General features: G+C 39.2%; 1 protein-coding gene across 1 annotated transcript in view; it reads left to right on the forward strand.

Moving 5' to 3' along the window:
• The first annotated feature begins 1,026 nt into the window (after positions 1-1,026).
• LOC141905996 (protocadherin Fat 1-like) overlaps positions 1,027-27,272 on the forward strand; it is a 56,721-nt gene continuing 30,475 nt past the window's right edge. The window contains exons 1-7 of the mRNA XM_074795132.1: positions 1,027-1,155; positions 2,763-6,176; positions 7,766-8,080; positions 13,376-13,437; positions 24,817-25,125; positions 25,240-25,453; positions 26,976-27,115. Of these exons, the coding sequence (XP_074651233.1) occupies positions 2,768-6,176; positions 7,766-8,080; positions 13,376-13,437; positions 24,817-25,125; positions 25,240-25,453; positions 26,976-27,115 (4,449 nt within the window). The 5' untranslated portion in view covers positions 1,027-1,155; positions 2,763-2,767. The remainder of the gene's footprint in view (positions 1,156-2,762; positions 6,177-7,765; positions 8,081-13,375; positions 13,438-24,816; positions 25,126-25,239; positions 25,454-26,975; positions 27,116-27,272) is intronic.

A 27,272-nucleotide genomic window follows, 5' to 3' on the forward strand; every position in this document is an offset into this window, starting at 1 on the left:
CTGAATCAAATTTCCTGTGTTTTTGTTTTTTCATTCTGTATCGTGTCTGAGTATTGAAAGGAAATTTTCCAAGGATGTTTAAACCTAGAAAAAGGGCAATTTCGCACATGGATAAGACAGCAAGTAAATTTTATCTCCAAATGGTTCACTGATACGTACACGGCTGCTAAAAAGTTAAAACCGGTATACACAAAACTAGCCTCAGTATTATAACATTTTGAATAAATGAGACAATCAAGCAATTCCTATAACAGCTCAGAATGCATGAAAAATTAGAAATTCCTTGAGGCCATCACCAGTAGAGCACCTCCCCTTGAAAATCGTGGAATCCACCCCCCTCTGACCTGTCAGCCAGATGCACTTTTTGTTTAGGACTGCACGTGTTAGCGCTTCAAGCTGAAGTTTGTAACAGATCTGCCATCGCACTCGAGGTGTCGTGACATCTCATGCACAATCTTTGGAGATTAGAGTCAAGTATTGTCTGTACCTGGCTAATTAAGTTAATAAAGAAACTCCACTCCGCACCCTTATTGCTGATCGACCCCATATACAGATGTTTCCTTCTATTGCGCGTCGAATTGTCAAAGAATCCGGCGCTAGTCCCTTAATGTTTGTGGGACGGAGCGTATTATATCACTTCGACAAAGATATTGTGCTTAATCCAATCTGGAGCATTAACATGTTGATTAATTATTGGGTTCGAACCCAAGCTTAAAACATTCTTACTGTGGCATGCGAGTTACAAAGAATACCCTGGGAAGCGAGGTTCTACTACTCGTTTACTACGATGGGCGGGGCTTATTCATTCATTACTTTGTCAAGCAAATCATTCCGCCATTCGTAACTTTCCCAGCAGCTATTTTGACGTGATTTTGAATTTCTAAACGATTATCCTCTCGAAATAAGCCGAAATATTAAAGATTTATGCTTTAATTAAGTGAATGTAGTAAATCAATGCAATTTGAGATATTTTCGGGGCTGATATTTAAGATACTATTTGTTGTAGGCGGATAGTGATATCGGTGTGATTGGTATCAGCGGGTATGGGGTATTCATTCCAGTGCGGGACTCTCAGCTGTGAGTATCGTGTTTTGCTGGATTATTATGGAGCTGTCACGGATATACATGGATTATAAACACAACCTCAAACGATTGGTAAAACGAAATATTTCACAATTCGCATTTTATTTCTGTTTCAGAGTGAACTTTTCATGTTTAAAATTGTTAAACGCCACGCACCTCTTCGGCGTCAAACTTTTTGTTTGAACTGATAAAGAAAAAAGTTTATAGTCTGTGTTTTTACTGTTTAGCTGTAAAGGCCAAGAGTTGTTTCTCAATCTGTACTGTTCCAATAGTCTGTTTAGTAAGTTTCCTGTGATTTTAAGTACGCCCAAATGAAATACTTACATAGCCTGTGTGTTGGGCCTTTTATTAAAAGTTTATCCAGGGCCTTCTGGCTTCTAATCTATTGCTTTGTCATTCACTTCTTTATTGAAAATTTGGCCAAGTTTATCGCAGTCTGGATAACAGTTTATCCTGACTGTTTTAAGGGTATCGGTTCATCCGCCCTGCTCTAGCAGAACAATGATGGTGTCCGGGATCGATTAATAGACTAAGTTAGGCAAAGTCGGACGGCCCAACTTTGCAGGTCAGAGAATCAGGAGGCCTATTGCGCAATTTTGTCAACAACTACAACTGCTTCATTCGTCGAGATAATCGCGCATCATTTTAAAGTTCTCGCTTTTAACAGATTAAAAGATTAAGATTCAATAAAGTTTGAATAACAATTTTTATGAGGAGGATTTTCATCGGAACAATGGGTGTTAGGCCTGCTGTTTATTGAAACAAATTTCCACAATAATGACGAGTAATTACTATAAAACTATGTCATCCCGAGGAGTCACATCACAATGATTAATTATTAATGTTGTCTGTATTCAGAGGTTTTTTGATGGTAATTTACTCGGGGTTCAAATTCTATGTTTGTTACACAGTAATTTTCTTGTCAGAGAAAAATTCAGTGATAAAAGCCACTTAATCATTTCACTATTAGCGGAAATAATTTAATGCAAAATTTGATGTATTGTATTAATATATACATATGCAACAATTAGTGCATTTTTGGTGCAATTTTATTTGCTCAGTATCAGATAAAACGTCTACATTGAGCATGATTCATGTAATTCTAGTAGGACAGTTGCCGATTTAAGTAATTTAGTGACTTTTAAAGCTTTACTGTTTAAAGCTGAAACATGTTCACTGGATGAAGGCATATGATCCAATAATTCAATGCAGTAGTAAAAGGATTTGTAGTACTGAAAAGTGCCTACTTTTAGAAAGAAATTAGTAAAAGTTAAGTGCTTACTTTTTAGGATTAATCCTGTAAGTGCTGAAAAGTGATTTTTTTTGTCCTCATGGGATATTTCTGCTGATGAATTAGAATCAAAATTGGTCGTTTTTTAACTTAAAAGAATTTCAAAATTTATTGCAAATTAGTTTTTTTTCATATTGTTGCTTTATCATTGATTTAGAAAAAAGTCAGGAACTCGTCTTTGCCAGAAAAAAGTCCCGACATTTGAATCTTTAAAGGTGCTGACTTTTGCCTCAGCCAAACTGCTAGGCTACGAACTGAAAAATGACAATGATTGAATCCTGGGCACCAAATGAGCTGGGCCTTTGTCAACTGTAGAATGGGACCCTGAACCCAAAGTCTATCTACTACGTGATACCGTAGCTCTAAATTGATTATGTTCTTATTACAGAAATAATGAAATGGAACGATAAGAAATCAGTGAGAATGGATCGTGTTTTTAGGAGTGGTTTGATCATTCTCTGTATCGGCTTCCGAATAGCGAATGCCTTCCAGCCGAGTCCCGGAGCGATCCCTCCGACTGTCTCCAGCGACAACTTTAAATTCACCGCCGATGAATACGACGTTTCGATCCACGAGAACACGATCGGTAAAGTGTTCGCTCGTCCGGTCGTGATCAGGATGGGTATCCGCGTACTGGATCCGGCGCTCGGTATCAGATACCGTATCGTAGAAGGCGACAGAACGAATTTCTTCAAAGCCGAATCTTTGACCGTCGGAGATTTCTGTTTTCTGTTGATTCGGACTCGTACGAATGCTCCGGGAGTTTTAAACCGCGAGATGAAACGCGGGTTTTACCTGACAGTGCGGGCGATCGGTAAATACCCGCTCGGTGAAACGTTCACCGCCGATACGAGCGTCAAGGTGAAGGTCGTCGATAGGAACGATCTGGCTCCGTTATTTTACCCGATGTCGTACCGGTTCGAGATCGGAGAGGATACTGCGTTATTCTCGACGATCGGTCGCGTCATCGCCTCCGACGCCGACGAAGGAATCAACGGCGATCTTTATTACCGATTCGTTCAGAAGACGCGTACGTTCGCGGTTCATCCGACGAGCGGAGTGATCACGCTGACTCGGAGACTCGTTTACTCCGAGCAGAATACGTACGAGTTCGACGTGCTGGCGACCGACCGCGGTCCGAAATATCGATCGTCGTTCTCCGCTCGTCGCAGCATGGGTCGAGTCGTCATCCGCGTCGTACAGAAAAACCTGCACGCTCCGAGAATCGACGTTAAAAACCTGCCGATAGTGAACGACGAGGTTTCAGTTGGTACGATCTACGCCGTGTTGACCGTCTCCGATAGAGACACCGGTCAAAACGGTCAAATCGGTCAAGTGAACATCGTCAACGGTGATCCTGACGAACGGTTCAAACTCGTTCAGAAAACGAAGGCAGACGCCGCGACGACGACGGCAGAATATAACATCGAAATCTCGAAACCGTTAAAGCGAGACGTGATCCCGGCATATAATTTAACGATTCAAGCGATTGATCGAGGGATGCCACCGCGCATGTCGGTCGTCATCGTTACGGTCAAAATACGAGACTCGAGACAAATCATCGCCGAATTCACGACCGAATACACGCTGGACGTCGTAGAGAACACGCCGGTTTACAGTCCGCTGCTGTTCGTACGAGCCGACGATCGCGATAGTAACCTAAAAACACGGTTCATCGAGTACGCCATCGAACGCAGTAACGAACTCGATAAATGGTTTAAAGTGAATTCGCGGACCGGACTGATCTCGGTGGCGAGGCCGCTCGATTACGAGGAGGCGAGTCGCGTGATTCTGATCGTGACGGCTCGCGATGTCAGGAATTTAAACTCTCCGCCGGTCACGCGAACGAAGGTCACGTTTAATATCGTCGATTTTAACGATAATTCACCGGTTTTCAGCGATGACTCGTCGGATCGTACGGTTTGGATCGAGGAGAATCAACCAATCGGCACGCTCGTTTATCAGGTCTCCGCGAGTGACGCCGATACCGCGGATAACGGCTACGTCACGTACAGCATCCCGGACTCGGACTCTGCACCGTTTGAAATCGACTATTTCTCCGGGAAGATCACGACGAAAAAAGTCCTCGATTTCGAAACGATGCGACGTCGTTATAAACTGCGGATCCGCGCGTCGGACTGGGGAACTCCGTTCCGTCGAGAATCCGAAATCTCTTTGACGATCGGCGTAAAAGATTTGAACGAAAATAAACCGAAGTTCGAAAAGGTCGATTGTAAAGGTTTCGTATCGCGTGAAGCCGATGTCGGAACCGAATTAGTCGTTTTATCGGCGCTCGATTTCGATTCGGGGAATATCATCAGTTACCGGATGTTGTCGGGTAACGATGATTCGTGTTTCTCGCTGGTTTCATCGACCGGTGTTTTATCTCTCAGCCGCGACTTACGCGAAATCGATAAGAATTTCTTCAGCTTGAAAATCACGGCGTCCGACGGGACGAATCTCGCCGACCCGGTTACCGTAAATACGACCGTCGTCGCCGGTAACAATCGCAACAATCAACTGAACGGCGGTAATACCAACGAAGCGTCGACCTTCACGTGTCGCGATAGCGGAGTTCTCTCCGAACTCGGCGAACTCATCCGTCAGTCGCAAGCCGCGAACGACGACCTCGAAACAGACGACGAAACGATGAATTACGAACATTCCCAGAATTACAACTCGCCGAAGTTCGATTCTAATTTACCGCCAGTTGTCAGCGTCGATGAGAATAAACCGGTCGCGTCGACGATTATTAAAATGGCCGCCACCGACGCGGATGAAGGTTTTAACGGCAAGTTACAGTTCGTCATCTCGGGCGGAAATAACGATAGCTGTTTTACGATCGACACCGATTCGGGGGAAGTGAAGATATTGTCTCCTCTCGACCGTGAAACCACCGATTATTACGCGTTGAGTATCTCTGTCTCCGATCTCGGACGTCCGAGTTTAACGTCTGTTCGTTCTCTCGGGGTAAAGATAAACGACGTAAACGACCGCCCGCCGGTATTCACGATGAACGCTTACGAAGCGGAGATTTCGGAGAGCGCCGCGCCCGGATTCACGGTCGTACGCGTGACCGCCGAAGATTCGGACCTCGGCGAAAACGCTCGCGTTTCGTATACGTTGGTTTCGGACGAACCGGCGTTTAGTGTAGAGTCGGAGACCGGTATCATCCGAGTAAACGACGTCCTCGACCGCGAGAAACAATCCGTTTACGAGTTACACGTTCGAGCAGTCGATCACGCTCCGTCGAATCCGTTATCGTCGACGGCGACCGTCGTCGTTCGGTTGACAGACGTCAACGATAACCCACCTCGCTGTCAGCCGGAGCAGACGATCGTTAAAGCTCGCGAGGATTTACCGATCGGCGCCGTCGTTTCCGTGTTGAGAGCTCAAGATCCCGATCTCGAAGACGGAGGGTTAATCACGTTCAAATTTCAAACCGGTCACCGAGACAAATTCGAAATTGATCGCAAAACAGGCGTCGTTCGTGTCGCCGACGAGCTCGATTATGAGTCCGACCAGCGTTTTAATATAACCGTACGAGTCCGCGATAAAGGCCGACCGTCTCTGGCGTCGTGGTGTCGACTGATCGTGGAAGTCGTCGACGTCGACGAGAATCTGCAGACTCCGATGTTTTCGCGATTCGTTTTGCGAGGTTCGGTTAAAGAGAATCTACCGATCGGAAGCAGCGTGATGAGTTTGAAAGCGAAAGATGACGATCGGGCGTTGATCGATCGTACGATATCTTACTCAATAGAGGGCGGCACCGGTCTCGGTCGATTCACTATCGATGAATCAGGTATGTAGGATTCCCCGTTACTGATTCCGGGGTTTGTACAGATCGGGGAACATTTGATGAATTTTTGGTGATTCGTTGTTTTTGCTGGTGACGAGTGACATAAAGAACCTCTCGAGAAGAAATGGTCCTCACTGAGTCCTATGTAAATCGGGGAATACTTTATCGAGGATCAGTTCAATATCTATAAGAACCCTGTGATTCAATAAGAGGCCAAATTAAGATATATTTTGTTGAATTTTAGATTAAAACTGTTGCCTCTCTAGTGAATGATTCCACGTGGATCGATGTGGACTGTGTTAAAGTACCCACGAACTGAATTCAATAGTTTTCCAAAAAACCCTCCTGACTAATGCTTTTGAAGAACTCCCGGACATTTTCTCTATTCAGATTTTTTTGTGAATGGATACATTTAACTAGCGTGTCTCTGTCTGCGGTTTCTCAAGGGTTTGAAACGCGCTCATAAAATATCAGAAAGAGAGAGATAACCGGTCATGTATTGAAGTTCAGTTTAGTGTGGGCTGGTTGTGTGGGCCTTGTATTACTATTCATATAAGGTCACACAATGATTGAGTTGAGTCTTGTTTTGATTTTGTTTAGTATTAATAGGATTGGTGTATTATGGATATACGCTGAACATGATTTTGTCTTTAAGAAGTTTCTCTTGATCTTTATCCCCGCAATACATTACGGTGAAGTGTTAGCATTGAAAGACACTCTCACAATATACAATACAAAACCAACCTTAGTACGATGTATGAAGTGATACAGTTGTTTATGGGTCTCCTACGTATGGTAGGCAGGTCTGAACTGTTTCCCCTAAGCTATTTCCACTGTGTATTTGACTTTACGAGTCCTTTTTACAAAAAAAAAAACTGAGTTTGCCGTTCAGTGTTTCATCTCAAATAGAATCGGAGAGAACATTCAATGTAGCTCGGCGATAGTTATTTTCATTCTATACTCTACCACTCTGATAAATGAGCGATAAATAGGTAGATAAATGCATATAATCAGACCATAAAGTATTATAGTAAAATACCTTTCTCGGCAGCACAGAGAGGAGAGTAGAGATAGTGTTATATCAGCAGTAAGTGGAGTTTAAAAGAGTTTCAGTCTAAGAATGTGTAACACAGAGACATGCAACAACTCGTATATCCACGAATAGACATGTATTTTACCACTGAGATACATACTGTACTGAACGCTATGATCTAACGAAGGAGGGCAGATCTCAGGGGGGGGGGGTATTTCTGAGGGATTCCTGCCATCTCATCGATGTTGTCACCCTTTTTGTCAAGAGAGAGATCGTTAAAACTTGAACGTTTGATAAACATTTCTTATACCCGCTAGGGAGGAACCGCGGTTGTGGTTTTCAGCGTGGTCGCTATCTGAGAAATGCCCTTCCTTTTTTCGGACCCCGCCTTCCAATTTTCGTAGATGTGTCCCTGATTTCTGTACTCGTCGATATGATTCCTGTTTATTATCTGTTAATGCTCCACCTTGCCCTAAGGGAACTGTGTAATTATAACGTGATCCCCTCTGATCCGTTATTTAGAAAATAAAAGTTTTTATATCGTCGTTTTTTTTTCCAGGTGTCGTAAAGACGGCCGTCGTTCTGGACCGGGAATCGACCCCGTTTTACTGGATAACGGTTTACGCTACGGACCACGGCGCGGTGCCGCGGTCCTCGTACGCCGAGGTTTATATCGAGATTATCGATGTAAATGATAATATCCCCCAGGCCGAGGAACCGGTGTATTACCCGTCGGTTTATGAGAACAGTAAACCGGGCACGACCGTCATTCAGATTCAAGGTTACGACCTCGATGACAATCAGAAACAAAAACTGACGTATAGAATCACAGGCGGAGACCCTCAGAGTCTGTTCCAAATTAACCAGTATACAGGTAAGTCTGGCTGGTCAGTCATGGCATTTCTCTTCATCTTAATTCAAACCCTGGCCTCATCTGGGCGTAGTCAAGTGACTATTTAGTAGAAGAAAGATCCACCAGTATGATGATAAACTATGAGAGTACTGAAGTTTCCCTCGTTTCTATCCGCCAGTTTCAAAAGCTTGGAAAAGTCAATTCTCACTTAGTTTTTTCATCATGATTGTGTGTTTTTCGTCAATGGTTAATCCATTGTCAACTCCCTACAGACCTCGTATGGCGCAGAATTCAATGTTACAAAAATCCATTTATTTGATTGGCCTCTCTCTCTCTCTCTCTCTCTCTCCTGCACTGCACATATTCCTGTCTGTAAATTTCATAAATGTGAAATAGTTCAGTCAATATTTATCGTGTACTGTAAATATAACAGTTCCCAGTTGTGTATAACATTCAACGGTCCAAGGCGAACTCTATCACAATATGTGATGCGCTTTTCAACTTGAAACAAAGCGTCTATTAAAATATTTTTCTTTTCCGGGGTAATGTTGCCTGTAGTTGTCTGACTATAGGTAATGAACCTTGATGAATAAAAATATTGTAGCTACTGCTGCTGCCTGTGTGTGTGATAAATATATAAGTGAGTGAATGACTTACAGCTGTTTGGAACTGCACCTCCCCCAAGAGCTCTGTGCACATGTTCATCTGTGCTATGTACAGTATCATACACTGTTCACAGGCAGTTTTTAATGAAAAGATACTTCAATCATCATCAATACCAATTATATATTACATCCACCTTAAACTACTGCATCTTTGGGGATCGGTGAAAAAATTAGATCATAAAGTGAGAACATTCCATTATACCTCACTGATTATTTGATATCAGGAACCGAATGATTTAAACAGAGTTTTGTTGGTGATGATTGATATATTTAAGAGTTGTTGTGGAATATTCTAGATACAGGTTGAGGTGTGTGGGGTGGAGTAGTCGTATAGTTATGATTTTGAGGTTGGATTTCTATTGTATCTCTGCGTTTTATGGATGATGCTCTGGTTATTGATCCGTACATGAACTAGAGCGATCGTGGTTAACGCCAGTTGTTCATCCACTCATCGATTGAAATGTAAAAGTTTTACCAGTTGCTAAAACTTGAAATAATGATTTAAATGAAGTATCTATGGCTATAAAGTGTTATTATATACAATACAAGCCGTGTACCCCCTCCCCCCCCCCCCCCCGCTACATACCGTCTGGAAAGTTTCCATGAGCTGAGGAGTTTATTTTTGACATTTTGACTCTTATCCTAATCATCTTCAGGAATACTATACAATCCACAACAAAGACACTAGTTTATAATGTGTATATAGTGTTTAATTGAGTGTTTCCAGCCGGATTTTTTTACTATAAACCGGACTTGCCTCGAGGTTCATGATTTAAACCACAGCGTGGGTCCGATCGGAACCTATTTACCGATGGAGATTAGTTTGAAATCTCAGACAATCGTTTCGCTATTTCTGTCTCAGACTGTATTATACACCTTTAATAGAGGTTTTATTGTGAATTGTGTTTGTAAAAAAATGTCACCGCGAGGCCACGGCTTTTTACTCCATTGACACCCCCTTTACTAGACTAAATAATAGTTTGTCGTCAAACAGCAAATATTCAGTTGCTATTAAAGAATCTTTTCTGACTCATCGCTTCGAGGTATAGATGCATATATAAGGCTGATATTGAAAATCCGACATATTGCTACAGGCTGAGTGATGCCCCCTCAAAAATGCTTCTAAACTCTACTTCCATGAAGTGGAAATACAAGAAAATTGTCGTATGGATTATAGGAACTAGATTTGCCTCAGAAGGACATCGATATATCGAATGCAAGGGGCGATGTGTTAGCAATCATTTATGTAGTTAATTCAACATTCATTTGAAAGACATTAGTCATAATTCAAGATATCTGATATTGTGTCAATATATTACTCGTGGTCAATGGTACAGATAAATAAACAAATCCCTGGAATTCCTCAGTTGTATACATTGTGAGAGTATTTCTAAGATATAGGGCCTATAGCACTAGTCTAGTAGGCCATACCATATCAAAAAGCCGAGAAAATTGAATGCTATTTGTAACGAGAATATGAGAAAAGGGTCATTTATCATCAATTTAACTGAAATCGTCCCTCATAATTTAGACCACCCACTAGTAATATCTCCATTCACTTGACCACCCCATAAAAGCTATAATTTTCGACTAGAATCGAATACCTATTTTTAAATGTGAAGAGCTATGTGAAGAGAGGACAGGTGGGAAAAATATCTCAATACAAATAAATATATGATCAATTACAAGTGACAGTTATTTTTGAAGATCGGAATTTCGGGCCGTGAACCGAAATAAGACGAAATTCCAACCGAGCGGAAAATCGATCATAAATGTTTAGTTTTGTCGTTTAACACTTCAGCTATTCATGAAATATGCATTCGCAAAATATAAATGCTTTTCTTTTATTTAGAATATTATAAACATAGAATTTATACAATCATCAAACGTGTGTCTTTATTTTGTGTATATATGAATGCGGCACACTCAGTACCTCATTCAGAGCCTCACTCAGAACCTCGCTCACTCGCTCGCGGCCGTCTTCAACGAGTTATATGAAAAAACTTTCAGGAATGTCGTCAATATTGAATGAATGGTGCTCGAAGTTGAATGAATTGAAAAAATTTCTGAATTTCTGAATGATTCGTTGATTGAACCATGGATTCGTTTTAGAGTCCATGATTGAACGTCGAACGTCATCGTCGTCAGTGTTTTGTTGGCAGACGTATTTTTCATGTTGCGTTCACGTGAATTATTGAGCAATAAAAAGATAAACTAATAAAAATGTCATTATTTCTTTGCAAAGAATTTTTCTGTATGTAGTTCAAGTTATACCCAGCGCTGCAGTATTCTTCTAGGTTTCAAATATTATACCGACTTACCCCTGTCTTAAATAAAAAGGACAGCTATAAGTCCGAAATGGATTCAGTATTTCTGACATGACTATTGGGATATAGTGAAAGCGTTGAATAAACCACTTGCTCATAATGTGAATATTTCAGTAATGTCCATACGATAAATGTTTTTCAGCTATTTATAATACTGTCACCAATTAAGGGACATTTATATTATTATCACCTAAACTATGCATGTACACGCACTCATTAGCACTCGCTGACCCTGGTGCGTTTTGACCCCTGAGTCTATAAACACTGAGACATCAGCTGGTCAGTTTGTCTGCACTATTGACCAGTAGGTCACTCATATGGTTAGAAATAGTGACATTTTATCTTCATTTCCAAACTGGATTGAGTGGTCAGCAGGCTGATTAGATCACATGTTTGCATTATCTGTATAGAGTTGTGACTGGGCATAGTGCAAATATTATGAATACTATGTGGGAGTGAATTTCACTATCTACTGATAAAACCCACGCTGCTATTGCGTATCATCACATGAGTGTTAATTTTTCACTGAAATTTGACACTTTTCAATGGAACCTTAAAAAGATCTATTCACTTTATCTAGACCCTCAGAGCCACCACTACATTTATGCAAAATCAAATATGAACTCAAGAATCTATATTTTTTTTTATTTATATAAATGGAACAACGAGTATTGTCTTGTACCGTCTGTCTTTCTTATACCCTTCCTTAATAGTCTCGCTTGTTGATAAAGGTTTTTTAAAGAACTGCAATTTATATATGGTGATGTTTTGATCAAAGTCCATTTTACACAATAATATTTACAAATTTGTTCAAAGTAAGTTTATCAACTTTACCTCATACACACATACGCGAATGCTTTTAACACATTTACTATAATAATTTCTTTTATCACATATAAATAATGGTTGCTATAGAAATAAGAAGGTATAAAGTAATCTAATAAAAGCGAGAAATGGAAAATAAAGTCGCATGAAGACTATGAATTATTGTTGTCTTTTATGTTCGCATCATTGAAATGTGTGTTGGTGTTGTTAGACTGTTAGCGTGTTACTGTCAGTTCTCAGACTCCTCAGACTCTAACCCCTAGTATATATCAGTAAACAACAGTAACAGAGTAAACTAAACTATGTCTGCATGAAATAACACTTACCTGAAGAAACTCTATTCGTTTTTGTCAACAGCGGAAACCGTGCGAAAATACCTGGAATTGTTGAAACTTGCGACTTTTTATACAAGGAAGAACATGTTATATTTACTATTCTACATATTGTTTACATGCCTCTGTATCAGGTCTCTATAAACCTATTACACAACCACTGTATTGTGTATTACGCTGTTATGAATTATTAATTTTCTCGATTATTATAGTTTAAAACGTTATGTTCAGTGTAAATGTGGTTAAGTGTCTAATGGAAGTAAGTGATTTTGAATTCTGATTCTAGAGGTTGCACGGTTAAAAAACTGGTCTCAGATCGGCTCATCTTCTCTCTGCAGCAGGGATTCAAACTTTATACCAACAGGTTCGAATCGTTACTGAGGGAGGATGACGTAGGTTATAGAACTGAGGTTTAAACTGGTCAGCCTTGGCCCTAGTAACAGTTAGTATACTGACATTATCTGCTATGCGCTGCACTGACTGAGCGCTAACAGTTCCACATCTTCCTGCAGATCACAGTTATTCATTATTTTCACCGAAGTCAGAAGTGTTCATTTCGTTGATGTTGATCAATCGTTGGTGTAATAATGAAAACACTGACTCATTAATCATCAGAAATAATTATCTTATCATTATCCATAATTATTCAATCAATTAACGAGGCTGACTGCGGAGACTTCCGTCCTACTCTCTACATCATCCTAGAGCAGTTTTGTTAATTACTCGTAATTAGCTAGAAATGTGTCTGGATTCGTCTTAAAAGTTGGAATGCTTATAGCAAACACAATCAGCTGATCAGTATAACTGTGAGGTATTTAGTATTTATCGATGGTAAACATTGACTACTGATTAAAAATCATTTCATACTGTACGAATGAAACGACTAAACAACTTACTACTTCAACAAGAAAACACGCAAAGAAATTCTCGTAGCTGGGGCAGATCCAAACCAGCCTAAAGGACAATTTTGTGTGTAGATTCGAAAATAAGGGCAAAATTGCATGGCCTCCGTTTCAACAAGAGGCAATAGGCCCCTCTGAAGTAAATTTTGTACCGGGAAATTTTTGAAAGTTGACATTTGGAAAAATTCTAGGTTTCCCTGCGTATCAGAGACGAGAGACGATGAGCTTTGATTTACTCAGTTTCTCTGTATTTATTTACTTGCAGGAATTATTACGACTACAAAGAGACGTTTAGATCGCGAAAGACAAGAAGAACATATCCTCGAGGTAAGAATGAAGAAACCTGCTTTCATCTGTAATTCAACGTTTCTATTTTAGCCGTGATCATCGCGCGACGAAAACTGAGGTCATTGCCTCACGACGATTTATAGATTTATTGAAGTGCATTTAAAAATCATTTGTGATAGCGCGTGCTTGTTTCTGAGCAGAGATTAGGGTATTCGTAACAAAATGTGGCGAATTGGCGGAATCTTGGTAGGGATCTCAGAGGCGCCTAATGACACATATTGACCCCTGAGTGGCTGTAAACCACAAAAACAAAAGGGCCGTAGAAAAAAAAAACTCCTGTTTAGAATTGACATGATACCTATGTTGCCCACAAGACCATTATTCTCTAGATTCCCTTTCATTTTGGTATAAGTCAATTAGAATTAGTTCATATTGCACTTATTGAACCCTAGTGTTAAGAATTAAAGGAGAGGAACTGGTTTCCTGAAAATTGATCTGATAACAACCCCGCATTTTTTTTTGTAAATCACGTTTGTCTCGTCCTAAACATTTTATTTATCGGCCCTTAAATCAAATCAGTCGTCTCAAAAATAATGATATAGGTTTTATTTGCTTTGGTCTGTGAAAAAAATCGCTCAGCTGAAACTGCCGTCAATGACTTATTGATATTTGCTAGAACAGTATTTTACTTGCACTTTGTTCTCTTTTTATTGTTATAATACCCGGGTTATTATTATGTGCCATGAATTTCTAGTGTTTAATTCCATGCGTTAATTGCCCCATCGGCGGCCATTTTATCTGGGACACAGACGACTGCGGGATGAAGTTAATTACACCCACTGGGAAACAATTTATCTCTACGCGCACACAGAGACAGTGCCGCATGTTCAATAATTAGATTGTAATTCTAATTTCTGAGTTTTATATCATGTTTAATCCGTACATCAAGTCATTGACATCATAGATTTAATTCAAAACTCTGATTTAATGCATGGTCAAAATAAACAATGCCCTAGTCTTTAGATAAAATGGAGACGCCATCGCCCCCCACCCCGATCTGAAGGTTCATAGTTCAGAATAAACATTGATCTAATCTCTAGGACAAAATGGGGAATGCCATCGACCAAATTGAAGATTTAAAAATATTTTCATGTGATCTTTTTGAATGACATTATTTAGAAGGGTTCTCGTACTGATATTATCATTTCTTTCTGCGCGGTGTTGATCTTATTTTATTGTCTCTCACTGATTTTAACCTGTTTCGTGTCTGTTCAGATAAAAAGACAATATTTGAGGACCACTCCTCGACCCTCAGTGCCGCCTACCAGCCAGCGCTGTCGAGTTCAATGTTTTAAGTTTCCTCCTTTTGTCTGATTAGAACGACCGAATAAATATCTTATCACATCTCGTGTGACATGATTACGCCTTAGACAAAAAATGTTCTGATCTGTAATTTCGTCTTCAAAAGGAACTGCTGTAAATTCCTGTCTCCATCATCTTTAGATATTGATGAATTATGAATCGTAGTATTATCTGCGTTAACAATAACTCGTTACAAAGAGCTGTTAATTACACCGTATTCTACACTGATAATGATAACCTTTTAACGGGACTTTGTTTTTCTGCTAGGTTCGATCTGCGCCAGAGGCTGCACTATAACCCAATATAAATAAGCATTACCAGTAAACATCGATTTTATGCGGCTAAATTTAGGAATTTAAGTGAAACCGATTGGCCCCTGTATCGTAGATCATAAACTGCTGCATTTTTAGAGATGATTCTAAACAATATTTTGAGTACGATTCGATCTATGACGACACATCGCGACGATGAAGTATCGCCGAACTGTTGACAACATTTTATCCCTGAAAAGAACAGTGAGAGTTTCAGATTCCAGAATTTTCCTACGTACATCATCGTACATCGCGACTTTAGAGTTTATGTCGTTTCCTGCCAAAAATTTACCCCCGCGGCTCTCATTCACAAATAGTACGAGAATGTGACTAACGCGCATAGTTAGAAACGAGTATATTTCACCCACTGCATTCAAGGCATGCTATGGTTAGGAAATGGCAATCATTCGGTAAATTGTTTTTTTTTTGTCATTATATCCTTTTATAAGAACTCTTCCTAAAACGAGTCGGTTGGTTGTTTACGCGCTCTCGAGACACGACATGATAAATCATATTCTTTGATGTCAGATTAGATTGTCTATTATTTTAACTTTTTGATGTTGATAAGTTATGTCTTCCTGTATACCTTGATAAGCTACTGTCTTATCATTATGCAAGTCTGATATATACCGTAAGCGCATTCTAGATAACCTCATTTTTTTTTATTAAAGGTTATTTCCAAGTTTTGTTGAGGTGTATTTAGCAAGTCTAGGTCATTTTTAGGAAACTTTATGACCAAAATGCTTATCTGTCCAACTTTCGGGTCATCTGTTTCAAGTCCAAGTCCATCCACTTTAGTGGTCAATCGGTGCATGTCAATTTTGTCTTTTAAGAAATTTCCCCATCTTTAGCCTATAGAATGGAAGCACAGCTGTCTGGTCAAACAGGATGTCTCATAGCTTCCCAGTTCGACCTCTTGAACTGGAGGAGTTGTTAAAGTTGTTAAGATTGAAGTGTTTTATACCTGAGGGGGTGAAATCCGTTGTCAAGATGTTATTCATTTGTAGTTTATAGCTGCCACATCAAATCTGAATTTAATGTCTTTCATAGAATTTGCCGGCCATAAATCTTGAATTCTGGTAATTATAGAGTTAACTGTATTTAGTAGTGTAGACTGCTCTCTCTAGTCACAGTCAATCATATAACATTCGTTTGTGTCTAGTTTTTTTTAGGGGGGATTAATTGAATGAAAATGCGTTGGAGCCACAGAAGCTGGTATTACCCAGTATTACCCGATATTACCCAGTATTAGGACATGGTTGTAGTGACATTAATTGCTAATCGATGTCACTGATATAACTGTGTAAATGACTGGTGTTTATTATAACACAATATTCTCAGGTAAACAGCACACTGTCACACCCGATGTGTGAGGTATATAGGTTAACCCCCCTACCACCCCCCACCCCCACCAGGCAATCATTCTTTAGATCGCACTATTTTATTTATACTTTACTCGCTCTTTTTACATTGTTTCCGATAAATACCCGTTTTTAGGGATTGTCAATCTATCATTTTTGAGCCCTGGACTTTGCCTGGACAGGTTTAGTTGTATGTACTGAACTTACATGTTATTGTGTTGTCAATTGGCTTGATTTTGATGGAAAATGTTTGGCTAACCCAATATAATGTTATCAGTCCCTTTTTTCATGGATCTGCTGTATACGTCTATACACATATATGTAGAATTTTATAGATTGAAAGACTCTCGAACGAACAAGGGTTTGCCTAATAAAACTGGGTAGAATTTTATCAGTCCCTCGATTCACAAGGCGTCTACTGAAGAAGTAGATGAAAGTCTAACACGACTGCAGGAGTTCTTTGTTACTGACAGAAATTACAATAAAAATAGCAGCTTTGTTCTATTGTTATTAATGATGTTGTATTGTGTGCGTGTGATACTGATATTGTTTCTCTTCGTAGATCGTTAATTATCAATTGCATACATCGCCCTGCCCCTGACAGACCGGAATATAATTCAAATGATCTCTCGCGGAACTAGCAGCTCGCTAACGGGCCATCAAATGACCAGTGACTGAAATGGAAACAAAGACAGAGACAGAATTGAGTTAAAAATCTTCATGTTCTTCACGAAACAGATGAAACAATGCACAAAGACGGTTTCGAAGACGGTTTTAATTTTTGCGCCATTTTTTCATTATATTTAGTTATTTGATATTGTTTTATGAGTATCCCACACTTTGTTTCCTCTGGTGCTGGCACGATAGTGTTATATATGGTGTAAATTGCCTCTCAACATAAGCTGTTCTGTAGCCATTTACGCAGTGTTTATCCGTCATTAATGCGTTCTCTACTGAAACGCAATCAATTTCTATTTTCACGCTGTCTGCGACCATCAGAATCATGTCTGTGGGACCCGATTCTTGCCTCCGTTTTTGGGCGGGGTAGTTCTAGTGCGCTGGCCGATACACAGCATCCCGGGGTGCTAATATAGGTTAGATGAAACTCATCGGTGCTGCCAGCTAGCGCCCAGTGCGGTTCTCCCCTGAATATTTGATATATGAACATTTTATATATAAAAAGTAAAACACCAATGGGATATAGGCACCAGACTGGACGGGGCAATCAATTATGGAAAAATGTAGTAGTATAAAACATTTTCTTTGACAAAAATTAGCGGAACTCAGGATTTTGCCAGGGCCTGAGCGTGTTAGATATTGCTAGTGTGATTTCTATTTTTTACTGTAAATGTACATCACTATGCACTGTAAACTCACAGCTAATCACATTCTCGCACGGCATTCACAGCTAAAATGAATTACATGTTTTCCAATAAAGCCGCAATATTCACTCAGTATTTTCGGATTGATTTAATATCATTGACCGTGTGTGATAGGGAGGGTGGCAGGGACAGGAGCAAGGGAGGGATGGAGTTAGGTAGGTAGGGAGGGAGTTAGTTTGGTAGGTAGGGAGGAAGGGAGTTAGGTAGGCTGAGAGGGAGTTAGGTAGGGAGTTAGTTTCGTAGCTAGGGAGTTAGGGAAGGACTGAACCTGATTCACTAACTAAAGCGCACACAAACATCACCATCACCGTTATCAATTACATTTTCCACTTTCAGTTTTGTAAATTCTCTTTCGTTTTTTTTTTCATTTTAAAACTCATTTCTATGTGTTTGATGTATATTTAGTTGACTCCGTTGCGTGTATGTATTTTATTTCCCATGTATTTAAGTAATAATCAACCTCCCAGGCCTCTGAAATCATGTTGTCTCGTGGTGTTTTTTTTTCTGCCGTTGAGTATATCCGATGCCTGGACATGCTGCAATATGAGGAGGATGCCTTGAGGATAGAGAGCAGAGACCTTTAGATGACCGATACAGAATGTGATTCAATAGAATGATGAGACATCTCCCCCCCTCTCCTTCCCCCTCTCTCTCTTTTCTCACTTGTCAACTTCAGTGTGAAAAGTGCATATTAAGTGCATGCACAGTTTTATGCATTCCAGATTGTGACACGTATCGACTGATATTCACATGTACTTCAAACTCATCTGAATTACACATTATAAAATCTGAATGATATTCAAACACGACTGTACAATCACATACTGATACGAACAGTAATAAAATGAATAAACTGGAAATATCCAAGGCCTGGAAAAATGGAAGAATTGACTCCCATTTAAAGACCATTGGACCTCATTACTGTGGACATCATTAACTAATGAGTTTAAACAAGTGATTTCTATTAATTCTCACTGGACCATATTCTAGAGGTCATTACACATTACTCTAGAGGTCATCCTCAAATCAGGATTTTAGACAATGTAAACTCACTAAATTCTAAGAGATCTCTTATTTGCTGACGTCGATGTGAGAGTTGAAGAGTGAAGAGAAAGAAACCTCCACCTTACACAAATACAATAGATAGACTATTATTGATAACTATATCATATCGATAACTTAAAATTGAGACATGAATCTTCATTTTATTTGAATAACACTTACATTCACTGTTATCAGATATTTGAATACTGATTATTGTTATGTAATATGACACTCATACCGGTACACTTCAGAAAATTCACCATTACTGTTTTCATGCATCCAGGGATATATACGTTCAGATTATTTATAGCCACTCGAACGTTGCTTTTACACGAGCTTCCGGGAAGACCTGAGGACGTCTTGTGGCCTCACCTTATATTTAGAAAAAAATGTTTGTGTCTAGCAGCAGTCTAATAGCTTTATAAAGATCACGGGTGCTTTGATAAATAATCCGGGGTGTGTCACTTAAACATAAGACGAATAATTATAACTAAATCAACTACAAACGTTGATATAATTATATTTGAGGATGGTTTACTTGTCTATACCAGACGATACAGCGTGTAATTGAGGAGGATATTATTAATAAAGACATTATTAGAGATGAGACTATCGATTGAAAACAGGTTATACCCCAGACAATCCTCTGTTGATATTATCCCTATAAATAAAACATCACCGCAATTTGCCTGCGGTCAAAACTTACAAATTCAATACGTGTAAAATAGGAATTCACTTAACGAAAAAGATAAAGATACTGAACAGCTGAAGTGCTGCTGCTGCTTATCTGTAGCCAGGAATACGGTAGCTACTGTAGTATGACTGAGATTGCAGTGATTGCCGTGAAAATCTTAACTCGAAAATATTTTTGTAGCAAAAAAAGCTAACTACAGCTCTAAAGGCTCTGATCCTCTCTTACGCAGCCCAAACCCTAGGTAGCACCTATCGGGATTTGAACTTGGTACCTCCGGCAAGTCAGCCTAGCATGCTAACCACTAACCCACCAAGTCGTAGTGTTTGTTAGATTTACCTGGTCAGTGTGGAGACCAGTGAGCTGTGTAGTGACCAGTCAGGTGTGGTGACTGATTGTCAAATGGTCTATTCACTATCAATGTCTGATTACTTACTACAATGTCTTTACCTTCTTATCAGGTCCATCGCATCCATGTGGCAAAACAAGAACATCAAAAACATTTGATATAAGATTTAAACATGTATTTTGTCAGGTTTAACTAGTATTTATGAGGAACAGCAATGTTTCCTAAATTGAATAATCGTAAATAATTATTGGACTGTAAGTATCAAAACCTGTTTCAAAATGTTTCTGCTAAACACAGAGATGAAATGTTGGCTGAGGTTTTCAGGGGATGCTGGTAACTGGTGTGATATTGATATTTACTCTTACTCAGTCACTGTAGTTTCAATTCATTCCATCTCGTAACTATTTATACTATATTCGAAAGCTAACATTATTTCATTTACAATTAAAATGCAGTCGATTTCCATGTGTTTATCATTTCATTTTGCTTAATTCAGGAGCTTTCATCAATACACGGTGATCACATACACAGAACCCTGATAGTGCAGGGTCTGTTGTCTCACAGTACGCTTTAATGCTATCTTCACTTCACTAGAATTAAAGACTACTATTCTACTTCAACGTGCTAAAATTGCAGTCAAAATGGCATCTAAATTGATCAGACAATTTGAGTGAAGTTGTTTTAATTTAGCCGATGAGTTCTGTGGTTATTGAAGATGATAAAGTATTGTGTGACAGTCAGTATCTGTTGTGTTGTAGTTTCATCCCATCTGTTCAGATTTAGAGGATTAACTGGGATTTTAATAGAACTCTATATTGATCACTGAGGGGATCACAGTAATCCGATGAGTTATTGATTTATCTCAGTGGAAAGAATATCAATTTGAAATCCTAATAATATCAACAGAAACATGGGAGTTTATATAGTAATTTAGTGAAATTTGATTGAAGGGGCCAATGATGATCTTTGTTCATTTCATGAATGTTAGTTTTCTGTGTTTGTTGTGAGTTCTAGGAATCTACTTCAATCTTTCTTTATGCTTAGTTTCTCTTACTTCCAACATCACCTATTAATGAGAAATTGTTTAGATCATTTTCAATCCCCTTTTACTACATTTCAATTGAATTTATCATCGATTGAATGGACGTTTCGGTATGAAGGGAGATGCATTTCGCTTGGATCCGGGTCTGAATTGGAACGATTGTAACTGATTAAGTTCCCAGATGAGGAGATTCAGTCTCATGTCTTGTGTATAATCCATGCGATATTGTAACAAGCTGCTTCCATAATGAGGCGATCATTCTTGTGAGTCAATGATTATGTAACTTTGGTAACAATTGGGAATATGATAATCAGTTTCTAACGGTTATATAATCCCCAGTTGTAATTGCTATTTGCTCTTTTGCCACAACTCTCTCTTGCTCTTACTGGCTCTCACTTGTGCTCTCTCTCTGCGTCCTATTTCTTCTAACCATTCTCATCGCTAACTTCTCGAAGTGGTTATATTTGTATTGAATATCGGTTAGAATCAACCTCACCGGTTCTGGATCGACTTGTATTTGCTTTTCGTGCTGAATTTGCCGTAGTTTTATCGATTAAAATGATTGAAACATCGATGTAGTAATAATTATTGTTTTGATTGCTGTTAACTTTGCATCGGTTGATCATACACATGAATAGACAGCTCGGTTTTATTCTAACATGGTTTTATCATCTGATTATCATTTTTTGCCCGTCAATTACGAGTCAATTTACTGAGATAATGACGTTTAGCGATAACCAATACGCTACACAACTTTCCATTTGGCTGATCGTTAGTTGAGCTTTAGAAAGTCGTGTTATTATCGTCTCAACCACCAGATTTGATTTTTCTGTACTGCGCAGATTATCTAGTGCCCTTCAAATGCAGAGATATAAACTGCACCATCAACTTTTCTTTGTCTAGAACTAAGACAATTATAGGGGCGAGATACTTATTGAAGAAAGTGTTGTTTTTGCAATTTTCTCAAAATCGCCCCCCCCCATATCTCGAGCCCTTATTGGACCGGGCCTTTAAACTTATATCTCAATAATTTTGATTGGTACTATATTCATTTCATACACAATAGACAACTCAACAATCGATGTATATCCTTCTAACAAAGACAAGTGCATAGAAAACTTAACGTCTTTCAACTGATTTTAGAATAAGTTTTCAAATCGGATTAGACTAGATGTATCTAGAGAAAAGAGAGATTTGACAAAAGTGGAGAAGAATTGACTAGAAGATGGATGACGAGTGAGGCTCAGGGTTTATTGGATGAGATATCTGATCACTTCTGACACATTAATCAATAGATTGAAGTATCATCGACGTATGAATGGAACGTTCAGTTTATAATGAAAGAAACTCGAATCTTGAATTATATGTCTCTAAGAATTGTACTAATTGACCTTTATATTGGACGTGAATGAAGAATATTTGAATGAATCTGCACTGGAATAACCCGCCTAGTGTTCACCATTTTATAACTATATGTCGACTAAGATGAGGATAAAAGATGAGGATGAACTCGTGGATAATTAATCAATTTGTATGAAATGATGATAAAATTAGTTATCATCAATTTACTGAAGTAACTAGACCAACATTGTACCGATCGTGAAGCGACCCTGTTGCTAAAAAATTGCAACAAATAGTCAATCATTACAAAACAAAACCAGTACGCAATGTATTGTGTAAGAAAATGATTTTTCTTAAAATACCCTATCTGTGCTCCTCAGGCCCTGATCGTAGTATAACACTTATACTAAGAAGCCCCAGCAGGGATTGGAACCTTGGACCTCTTGCACGCAAACCCAGCATGTTAACCACTACCCTACCAAGTCATGATGAATGGTTGTGTTTGGAAGTTAATCTGGTCAGTGTTGCGACCAGTCAGGTGTGTGGTGACTGGTCTCCAAATGCTCTATTCATTGACCATAGTTCCTTAGGCCCATTGGCAGGAAAGGCTGTCTCAATCTAAAAGGGCACTTGTTGCACCAATAAAACCATGTTTTTGCCAAACTAGACATAAAAAAGATTTGAAATGAGATAAACTTAGAAACATACATTAGGAGAATAGAAATGACCGCTGTTATAGAAAATCCCACACTCAGTGATAATCTATGACCACTTAAATTATTTCCCAAATTTAGTGATTTAATGGACCCCGCATCCTCTCATAGATCATGATATGATCAGCAGATACAAAACATCTTTGCTAAAAAGAAAAATAGCTTTAGGGGTTTTGCAGGTCTATCTATGACTGAGGTTAATGTTGGTGTACTGTATGAACTGAGGAAGATGCGGTTTGATAGTAAACAAACTTTCACATCTCCCCGATTCAGGGCTTCCCTGCTCAATTCCTCGATGTGTTATAAATATCTGATAATTAGAAAGAACCTCACAGGAGATTTACTCTACATTTTCTTTGAATGTGAAATAGAGGGAAGAATCTGAGTTGAGCAACCCCTGCTAATATAGATTGAAACCAGAGATTTGTAGTTCATTTTACTTGACCCCTTCATTAATACACTGAAAACAAGTTTCATAGCTTGCAGTTTTTCGGAAGCTGTAGCTATATAGAGGTATATATCAGTACCCCTCTACTGGGGGAGAGGTATATATCAGTACCCCTCTACTGGGGGAGAGGTATATATCAGTATCCCTCTACTGGGGGAGAGGTATATATCAGTACCCCTCTACTGGGGGAGAGGTATATATCAGTATCCCTCTACTGGGGGAGAGGTATATATCAGTACCCCTCTACTGGGGGAGAGGTATATATCAGTATCCCTCTACTGGGGGAGAGGTATATATCAGTACCCCTCTCCTGAGGGAGAGGTATATATCAGTACCCCTCTACTGGGGGAGAAAATCAGATACAAATGTAGTTGCTACAAAGATATATCAACCTGTAAAAATAGAAACGAGTATAACACTGACTGTTGAAAGATTCAACAGTCTGAACATGTGTCCTTCTCACCAGCTTCTCACTGGCTCTAGTTTCACCTGAGATGTTTAACATAGAGCTCCATTTGTAATAAAATCAGTAATGAACAAATAATGAATAGATCTGCTGTTTTAGTCCACTCTTACTTTCGCTTTGGGAGTTCTCGAACCATAATATCCAAGATCTTAAAGAAATTGACACCTACTGAGCGAAACATTTCTGATAGTTGAACATGATCTTATATCTGGTTTTCTAGGTTGTTTTTTTAATGATAGTCAGTAGCTAATAGCTAATGAATTGATTTACCAAAAAATTGCTATTGACATATCTGGGCCCGGAATAGGTATCAAAGTTAACCTTTAGGGTTAAGTCCTTAACCTAGTAGCACAGTAACAATATAAAAACCATGGACATAATTTTTCCTCCTCGCAAGAAAATTCCTGTGTGAACGAAGCAAAGTAAAAATGGTTTTGAATTTGTAGGATTTTTGTGGTTTGTAGTAGTTTTAACACATGGAATCAAACAGTTATGCATTTTATTTTTTCCAGTAAGAATTTCCATTCATTCCTAATGTAAGACAGATGTCTCCACTTCAGACTTAAAAAGTGAATCAGACTCTTAGCAAACAGTAGATCCTTTCAATGTGGCTGGACATTTTTAACTTACCTACATGACTCGATATAGAATGTACTCAGTCAAACTCTCTTATATCGATTGGTGGTTTCATTTTTTGTAATAGTGTTTTTGACATTTTCCCAGGTGAATAACGAAAAGAATAACTTTTTACGGTTAACCTCGCCTTGCTGGGGGGAGGGGTGCATTGGGTTTGAACGTTAATCTAAAACTCAAGTTTTTCAGTTCAATTCGTGTTTCACGCCCTACAAATCCTTTAATCGCATTATACTCAGAAAATAATGTATCAAATCAATAATTAATCATTTCAGATAACGTTGAATGATGGCGGAACTCCGGAGTTAACGTCGACGACTCGTGTCGTTGTGCAGGTCGGTGATATCAACGATCATGCACCAAAATTCAACGAGCCGATGTACCGAGTACGAATACCAGCTGCGAGTCGCGACGAATTAAACGAGCCGTTCTTCCGCGCGATCGCGTGCGACGCCGACATCGGACCAAACGGAGACATCACGTACAGTTTGAAAGGGGGCAAAAAACGATTCAGTATCGACCCGAAAACGGGCGAGGTGTCGGCCATTAGAGATTTAGAACAGGGAGAATCATTCGAGATCATCGTAAGTCGTATAATCAGTGTAGGGTGGCGCCACTGACGCGGGAAACCAGGTGGCGCCATTGACACGGATAATCGGGTATTTGTATGTTATTCATAGATTTCTCGATGTTTTCAGGTAAAAGCTAATGATAACGGTCGCCCTCAGAAGAAATCCACCGTGCGTCTGCTCATTAACGTTCTACAACGAGTTAAAACATCGCTATCGCCCCCTATATTCGAACTACACGAAAGGGAAGTGACCGTTCTCGAAAACGACCCGATCGGTCACATGGTCGTTTTAGTGATCGCTTCTGATCCGGATCACGATAAACTCTGGTACAAAATCACAGGTAAAATTGTTGGTTTGGGGATCAGGGGTACCCGATTGCCAGTTCAATTTAACCATTAGCACCATAGTCTGTCACTAGTTAAAGAGTGAGAAAGCAGCAAGGTAGAAGAGAACCTCCCTGGTTTAAGTAAAGCCCAAAGCACAAAGCAGGGAAACAATGTTTGTGTATTTCCCTGTGTCGTGTGCATGGGGCTTAGGGGCTCAAAAGTTGGTTGAAGTTAACATGTCGGATAACTGCCACGGTGACAATTGAACTTTCTGACTTAAGTAACTCTCGGGATTCCACATATTATACGTGGTTTCTTCCAAATTTGCCGCAGTAGCAGCATCTGTAGGTGGACCTCAATCCACAGTTATAGGTATAATTTGACTCCCAATCAAACTTTATCCTAGATACAGTTAACGCGTGGATAGGACTTGACCTGTCTATCGGAACTGTACTGAATTACGTCTACTATTTGATAATACCGGTTATTAATGAAAAATTCTTCACTACAATTCATTAATATGTTGTTAATAGCGCGCGATTCGGATCGCAGTTAATTTGATTCGCGGAAATTGAAGCCCTCGTTGATAGTAATTGCGCGGTTTGCGATGTGAGCAATAAAATCATCAGAATCATATCGTTCTTACTCACTTTCTCGTCCAGTCATTCAAACCCACATCACAACTCGATTCACTCGTTCGCGATCTTTACGAATACCAGACCTGTTTTCCGGGTTCAACGACAAGTGAAAAAAAAAACTGTTAATTAAGTTACTGCATTAATTAATGAAGGTTTCGTTTCTCTGAAGTGTGTTATTACTGGAGATCGTGTGCATATTTCAGATCATGTATTTGTAACCGTCTTCGTACTGAAAACTTAATCGTCTGGGTGATTAATAACACGGTTACCAGCGGGGATATACGTCCAGGGATACCGCTCGTTCCAGGGATATCTGCTGATATCCGGACTAGGACTACGGATTAATCTCGTTACCTTCTATAGAATGAGATAGAGAGAAGACAGGGATATTTGGTTCTACTGTCATCAGCGTTACATCCCCATATATAGAATCAATTATTTAACGAGTTTACTTTGTAAACATGCGACCCTGTGAAATGTGATAATCTATTTATTATCTATTATTTACAGCCCAATTATTGAATAGTTTACAAGGGGGGGATACAGACCTGGGAATGAATGGACCTGTCACTGAAACTAATGATTACTGCTCGAAATAATGAAAATGATGAATATGTATCCACTCTATCATAAAATGTAGATGATCCAGAATCCGGTTCGACGGTTCTTGGATATGGCAGTCTATAGTTTGAATTAGTTCATTTCCAATGTTTTTACCTAAAGAGTCTAGTCCATTGTTTTATTGCTGATTCAAATCTAGAGAAATTATGAAACTTAACAGTTTTGTTTTAATCGAACTATTCCCCAGTCATTTCTGGTGTGCGTTGGGTTTTACAATACGTACATTTTTCATCTTAGATTATCATTCTCTGATTATCTTTCTGTTTTCTCTTTATAGTAGGAAATGAAGAAAAGAAGTTCAGTATAAACCCAGAAAGTGGTAATGTGATAGTAGCAGAAAGATTAGACTGGGAAACTACAAATAGTTATAATCTAACTATTAGTGTTACAGATGGCGTATTCACTGTGTTCACCTGGGTAAGTTTTAATCACTAAATTTAACCCCCCTCCCCCCCCCCCGTCCCCGCGCGTCTTTAACAAATACTCGTTCTGTTTGTCAACAAAGCAATTTTTTACGATAAGACACTTGCCAAACCTACCCTCTTGAAATGAGTCACTCAAAACCTGCCGACTT

The sequence above is a fragment of the Tubulanus polymorphus genome, chromosome 5 (assembly GCF_964204645.1).
Source record: "Tubulanus polymorphus chromosome 5, tnTubPoly1.2, whole genome shotgun sequence".
In the NCBI taxonomy this organism is placed as follows: Eukaryota; Metazoa; Nemertea; class Palaeonemertea; order Tubulaniformes; family Tubulanidae; genus Tubulanus; species Tubulanus polymorphus.